This window comes from Aquila chrysaetos, unplaced genomic scaffold (genome assembly GCF_900496995.4).
Source record: "Aquila chrysaetos chrysaetos unplaced genomic scaffold, bAquChr1.4, whole genome shotgun sequence".
NCBI classification, from domain to species: Eukaryota; Metazoa; Chordata; class Aves; order Accipitriformes; family Accipitridae; genus Aquila; species Aquila chrysaetos.
This window is the reverse complement of record NW_024470388.1, coordinates 1-7,028: the sequence shown is the minus strand read 5'-3', so window position 1 is coordinate 7,028 and position 7,028 is coordinate 1. Positions and strand designations below refer to the sequence as shown.

Below are 7,028 nucleotides of genomic sequence, written 5' to 3'. Positions count from 1 at the left end.
GGGTAGTCCCACCAGTGCTGCCCAGCGCTGAATGAACATACCTACTTTACAGTCTCACCGATTGTGGAGTCTGTTTCTGCACCGTCAAGTCAGCCGAGGGGTCCAGTCCCGATGGGCTTGCGCACCCGGGGCTTCAGTTTGTGTCCTTTTATCATCCTTGCCCCTCCTTCGGGCAGGCACCCGAACTCGTCAGGTTAATGAGCAGCTTGTGAGCCTTTGGGCTTGGGGGTCGTTTGTGGAGTAACTTCTCCTTCCCTGCAGACACGGCCATTGTTCGATCTTTGTATCAGAACAGCTTATCAGAAGAGGGAGCTGCGCAGCCTCCGGCACGCCCTCCCCCTCCTGTCGCTGATGTCTGAGCTGATGGGCTTTTCACCTGGGTTCCTTGCTGTGCAGGGTTTGTCTTTCAGCAGAACTTGCCCCACCACAATGTTTGAGGCATTAACTCTTTCAGTCTCTCGCAGACACCCCCCCCCCCCCCCAAATGCTGACAGACCAAAGCTCTCACCTTCCTTGCAGTCATCGAGGACCTGACCCACAAAATGGGGAATTTCAAGCAGTTTGGGGATTTTCTGCAGCATGCTGGAGTCAGTGCTGATGCAGGTGAGGTTGGCACTGCTCCCCTCCACCCCATCACCACAGCGTTTCGGGGGGGGGTTCAGCTTCCACCCCCCCCAAAACTTTTCCTCTCCACAGAGCAGCAAGTCCATCAGCCTGGAGCTCCTCACCTATGCTGACCTGGAAACCCTACAGAGCCGGAAAGTGGGGGCAATTGCCCGCCCCCCCCCCCCCCTTCCACTGCTTCCCCGCTCAGTGCCAAGTGTTACACCTCATCCTAATCTACCCTGTCCAGTTCAACAGGTGATACAGGGAGGGGAGCACACGACACACCAGGTGGGGGGATACGGCAGAGGGGACATCACCGTCACCCCCACCATGTGTCCGGTTCCCCCCCCCAGAATCCACACCCCACTGCCACTGCCCTATGCGGGAAGGCCAGATCCTGTCGAGCTGTGCAAGCTGGTGTGGGAGCTGAGGGAGGAGCTGGTGCAACTCTGGGCTCAGCGTGGGGAGGATTGCCAAGATGCTGAGATCCAGTGCCTGTGGGACAAGTGAGCAATGCCGGTGTCACTGGGAAGAGCTCAGGAACCCCCCTGCCTCACGGTCAGAATGGAGGAATCCCCCCAAAAACCACCCCCCCCACACCTCCTGCCAGGCTGCAGCGGGTGCTGGAGGAGAAACGGGCGGTGCTACAGCGAGAGCTGGATGGTGGGACAACGACAGCGCTGCAGTGAGCGGCATGATGTTTGGAGGATGAGTTGTTGCGGGAGAAAGCCCAGCACCAACACAAACACCGGCAGCTGACCGCTGAGGTGGATTGCTGCCAGTTGGGGGGCTGCCGGCTGTGGTGGGGTGTTGCCAGCGGCACGGTGAATTTTTCCGCCCCCCCCCCTTCTCCTCGCAGCTGGCAGAGGTGAAGGCATTGGAGTGGAGACTGCAGCTGCGGGTGAAGAGCCTGATGGCTGAGTTGGCCTCCTGCAAGAGGGGGTGAGGCCAGGGTGGGGTGCCGAGGGCCCCCCCCCCCAAAAGCCTGGGGTGTCTCCCCCACCTCATGGCACTGGTCCCCTTGGCAGCCATTGGACACCTGTCAGCACAGCCCCCCTATTCCCAGGAGCAACATTCCCCATTGGGCACCTGGCCGCCATGCTGAACGTCCCAGGAGAGTCGTGGTGGCAGCCAGGGTCATTCCCCTGGTGTGGTCCCCATCATCTGCAGGTAAGGGACACTTGGGGACACATGCGGAGTGTTGGGGGGGGGGGGATGGACATGGGACGGACACAACACCATTCACCCCCTCCCCTCCCTGCCAGGCCCCCACCCGGCATGCTTCAACCCCACCACCTTCATCAGAGCCTGGCAGCACCGGCAGAAGGTGACCAAGCTCAAAAAGTAAGCAGTGACACTGGGGTTGTCACCGTCCCCTGCCTCCCCCAGCACTTGGGGGTTGGGGGGGCCCCCCCCCCCCCCCCCCACGGTCTCCTTTGAGTGCAGCCAGAGGTGCAGGGAGGCTTTTGGCAGCACCAACCTGGTGAGGAGCTGTGGCCACAGCTCTTCGAGTGAGTGGAGAATGCAAGGGGTGGGTGGGGGGCACCCACTGGGTGCTGGAGCTCCTTCTTCCCTAAGCTTGTCCCCCCCCCCCCCATTTCTCCCTGCAGCTGAAAGCTTCTGGAGCTGGCGCTTGGTGGTGAGCTCCAGCAGCAAAGCCAATGAGCACTCTGAGCCCCTGCCCCCCAGGTAAGTGCCAGGGTGGGGGGGGGCAGGATGCCTGGGTCTGTTCCCCCCCCTCAGGGCACCCTGAGCTCCACCCCAGGCACCCCTTAAACACCCCCCCCCCCCACTTTGGGCAGGGGCAGGAGGGTGACCCGTACCCAGAGACCCCTGAGCACCTCATCCTGCAACAGCTCTGGCACAGTGAGTGGCTGCCCAGACTCCTGGGACCACCCCCCCTGCACCCCCAAAGCAGGGTGACTGTGGTGGGGGACACACACACACATCAGTGCCACCCTACCGCCTCCCTCCACCCCCAGGTCCCTCGCCTGGCTGCCAGCCACAAACCACCCACAGGCAGCACTGCTGGCAAGCACCCCAGTAAATGTGCCCCCCCTTCAGGCTTTTTTTACCCCCATTTTCCTCTGCTCCCCCCTCCCCCCCCCCCCCCCCCCGAGAACTGCTACAAGGAGGCCTCGCCCAAGCTGGGTAAGATTGATGCCCAGCTGCAGGCGCTGCAGGAGTACACGGACAGCTTGGACACCCACATGTGACTTGCAGTAGAGACAGACACGACAAACATCAGATTGTGCCAAAATGGCTACTTTATTGTTCTAACAAGCTTTTTTATAACTTTCTTCAGAGTATGTGTTCATATATGATTGGTTTAGTTAGTAACTAACAATTCATGATTGGGTAACAGTTTTAGCTGCGGATTCGTTAAGACAGTTCTTCTTATCATCTTCTTTCCCAGGACTTTCCAGACTCTCAAGGATACACCACAAGCTGCTCAAAGTCACGCTGCTCACGCACCGTCAGGCATTCGGCAGATTTGCTACATTCCCCGACATGTGACACCCCCCCCCCCCCCCAGGGACCCCCAGACCCCCCGGGGACCCTCACCCTTCCTTGTGTCCCCAGGGGTGACAACACTGGTGTGGGGCGAGTGTCATTGTCCCATCCCATCCTCCCCCCCCCCCAAATAAACCCTTGTGTGGCCCCATGGTGTGTCCTGCTTCTTGGGGGGGGGGGGGCTGGTGTGTGTGTGTCGTCCCCCCCCCATGTCCTGCTGCTGGGGACACCAGGGACATCGCCAGGGGGTGACAGGGGACAGTGCCAGGACTTGGGGACACCACACTCCTGTCCCACCACCGAGCTCAAGGGCCACTGCGATGTGACACCAGCACCCATGTCACCATTACCCTGCCCCCCTGCCACAGCGGGACACCCCAGGGTGTCCCTGTCCCCCCTCTGGTGACACTGCTGTCCCCACAGTGCTGGCCAAGCTCCCTGCTGTGGCGCTGCCAGGGCTTTATTTGGTTCTGGGTCACACAAAATGGTGGTATTTGGGGACAACAGTGGCTGGAGCTGAGCCGGGGCCACAGTTTGGTGATGGTGGCAGCCGGCCACAAGACCACCGGTGACAACGTCACCAGAGCACAGAGGTCCTGGGGGGGCCAGGTGGGCGGTCTCTGTGCCAAAGCCACCATTTGGTGCCACCATGGCTACACCGGTGACGATGGCACCCCAGTGTGGAGGTCTTTGGGGACAGCGTGGGGTGCCACAGCCACGACTCAGGGCCAGTGCCACCATGACCACACCCTCAGGAGGACACTGCGGTGATGATGCTGGCGGCAACCACCCTGCTGCAGAGGACATGGTGCTGGTGATGCCATGAGGACGCTGGTGACACCGTGAGGATGCCGGTGATGCAATGATGATGCTGGTGACACCACAACAGTATCAGTGATGCTACGGGGACACTAGTGATGCCATAAGGATGCTGGTGACACCATGAGGATGCCAGTGACGCCATGAGTTTGTTGGTGACGCCATGAGGACACCAGTGATGCCATGAGGCCGTTGGTGACGCCACAAGGATGCCAGTGACACCACAAAGATGTTGGTGATGCCATGAGGATGCTGCTGCTGCTGGCAACTGCCCGCAGACATCAGGCAGATGATGTCAGCCAGCAACACTGCCACTGGTACCAACCGCTGTGCTGGATCCTGGCGGTGGCGGCTCTGTCAAGCTGCCGGTGCCACTCAGAGTGCTGGCAGCTCCCTGTGGACCTTGGGCAGGAGGCGGCAGGTGGTGACGATATCAACGGTGGCAGCCATGGCGCACAGGTCGTGGCGAGCCAGGCGCAGGCGAGCCAGGTGCAGGCAGTGAGTGGCGGCAGTTGCCTGCGCCCGACCCAGGGCCCCCCCCCAGGGGCCAGGTGGCAGTGCTGTAGCTTTGCTGTAAGGTGCTGCCCACCGCCCCCTGCAACCGCCCCGAACCTTCCCCCAGCCGCTGCTGCAGCAGCGAGGGGCCCCCCCGGCTGCCCCCCCAAATTGCTGCCATCTCCTCTGCCATTGCTGGGGGGGGGCTTCGGCCTCTGGCCCCCCCGTTCTTCTTCCTCCTCTTCTTCAGTCTCGGAGGCTTCACCTGGCACTTTTAGCCCAGCCCCGGGGACACCCCGGCTGCCCCCCCCAGCAGCTCCGGCTCCGAGTCACTTTCGGAGGCTTTACCTGGCACCACCCTGGGGAGGGGGGGCAGGGGGGCAGCACCCCCCCCAACGGCCCCAACCTGGGGGGGGGGCGCTCCGGCCTTGGCCCCGGGGTCCTGCAGAGTATCTACCCCCTCCCCGACTCTGTGCTCAGACCCCCCCCCGCCCCACGGGGACCCCCAGCTCCCCCCTCCCCGGCCCCCCAGGGACTCCCGCACCCCCAACCCGGCCCCCCAGCCCCACGGCGACCCCAGAGGCCACCCCCCGATCCCCACGGGGACCCCCAGCCTCCCCCGCCTAGGCCCCCCCCCCGATCCCACAGACCCCCCCAGCCCCACGGCGACCCCAGAGTCCCACACCCAGCCCCCCCAGCCCTCTCCCGGCGACCCCAGAGCCCCCCCCCGAGCAGCACGGGGACCCCCAGATCCCCCCTCCCCGGCACAACAGGGCCCCCGGGCCCCCCAAACCGCCCCCTCCCTCAGCCCCACGGTGACCCCAGAGTCCCCCCCCCAACGGGCCCCCCCAGCCCCCCCCCCCCGGAAGATCTCCCACCTCCTTCCCGGCGCCGCCGCAGGTGACATGACGGGCGGCCCGCGCGAGCGCCGCGTCACGTGAGATGAGCGGGCCGGGCGTTGCCATGGGGGGAGAAGCGCATGCGGCGAGAGGGTGGTGCGCACTGCCCCCTAGCGGCGGAATGGGGGGGCGCTGCGGCGGGTGGCGCTTGGGCGGGGGGGGGACACGGGCACGGACACGACACCCTTGGGTGTCCCCTGGTCCCCAACCCCCATTCCCTCCCCTCCCAGGGAGGCCCCGATGTCCCCGCCCTGCCCCAGGGACACGGGGAGCAGCAGTGACTGGTTTAATGGGGGTCCTGCAGGGTGATGGGGGCACCTCGTGGGGACAGCGGGGGGGGACACAGGCCTGGGGTAGCCCCTGCCCGGAGAGACCCCGGCTTTGTCCCCAGGCCCGTGCCCAGAGCCACCATGTCCTTGTCCCTCTCCCCATTATTGTCTCCCTCCTCATTCTTGTCCCCATCCCATCATTGTCCCCATCCCTGTGCCCAAAGCCACCACATCCTTGTCCCCACGCCCATCCTTGTCCCCAACCCTGTGCCCAGAGCCACCATGTCCTTGTCCCCATCCCATCCTTGTCCCCAGCCCTGTCCTTGTCCCTGTGCCCAGAGCCACCATGTCCTTGTCCCCACGCCCATCCTTGTCCCCACCCCATCCTTATCCCCATCCCCATCTCCAAGCCCGGTGCCTGATGGTGGGTGTCCCCAGGATGGGGGGGTGGCTCAGCATGTGATGCAGGCAAGGGTGATGTCCCTGGCCACCTCCAGCTGGTCGATGGTGGTGGGTGACGGCCAGTGGCCTTAGTCACAGACGTGGCGCCTGTTCACCCACAGAGCGAAAGCCTGGCTCAGTGGCCAGATCTCCAGCTGGGTGACCCCGGTGTCACCATGGGGGACAGGGAACCCCACCCCCCTGGGGACACCCACCCTAGGGACATGCACCCCCCCCCCCCAGGGACCCCCTGGGGACACCCACCCGGCAGGAGCTGGGTTGGGACTGGGACTGGGACCAGCTAAGGACTGGGACCAGTATCAGGGCCACAAGCAGGACTGGTGCTGGGATCAGGACCAGGACTGGGAGCAGGATCAGGATGGGGACCAGGACCAGGACCATGGCCAGGACCAGAACTGGGACCAAGACCAGAACCAGGGCCATGTCTAGGACCAGGATTGGGACAAGGACCAAGACTATGTCCAGAAGCAGAACTGGGACCAGGACTGGGACTGAGACCACAACCAGGACCACGTCCAGGCCCAGAACCAGGACTAGGACTGGGATGACAGCCAGGATCAGGACCAGGACTGGGACCACAGCTGGGGCCAGGCCTAGACCCAGGCGCAGGCAGCGGCTCACCTGGAAGGGCTGCCCGTGCTGGAAGGGCATGGTGCCAGCGGTGTGCTGCTCCTTGGGCCCCCAGCACCTGTGCTGGCAGGTGTTGTGCACCCGTGCGGCCTCACAGAGGCAGGAGTTGACATGCAGCACCATGTCCCCAGAGGTGCTGCTCCACAGATTGGCATGGAACCTGCAACTGGGGGCACCCAGCCCTGGACCCCCAAAACATCCAGCACCCAGGCCTGGAACTCCCCCCCAGCACCCAGCTGTGGACTTCCAGGCACCCCAAATCTTGCAGCATCCTTACCCCCCTGCAGCACCCTGACCCCCCCCCCATCTGCACCCTGACCCCTCCCCCCGCACC

The 7,028-nt window shown here is 64.0% G+C and overlaps 1 protein-coding gene, 1 long non-coding RNA gene and 1 pseudogene across 2 annotated transcripts; 2 read left to right on the top strand and 1 right to left on the bottom strand.

The window, feature by feature from the left end:
* Window positions 1-342: 342 nt before the first annotated feature.
* On the top strand, window positions 343-953 carry LOC115338117. Its single transcript, XR_005931908.1, has 3 exons — window positions 343-397; window positions 520-603; window positions 697-953. It is a non-coding gene; the product is annotated as an uncharacterized LOC115338117 (long non-coding RNA).
* Window positions 954-1,119: 166 nt separating this feature from the next.
* LOC115338104 (centrosomal protein CCDC61-like) lies at window positions 1,120-2,822 on the top strand. Its single transcript, XM_041121869.1, has 8 exons — window positions 1,120-1,164; window positions 1,466-1,507; window positions 1,635-1,776; window positions 1,872-1,950; window positions 2,053-2,114; window positions 2,214-2,295; window positions 2,409-2,472; window positions 2,589-2,822. Exons 1-8 carry the CDS (start codon window positions 1,120-1,122, stop codon window positions 2,820-2,822), a joined length of 750 nt encoding a protein of 249 aa, XP_040977803.1.
* A 1,196-nt stretch (window positions 2,823-4,018) lies between these two features.
* On the bottom strand, window positions 4,019-6,817 carry LOC121233116 (annotated as a pseudogene).
* Between the last annotated feature and the right edge of the window lie 211 nt (window positions 6,818-7,028).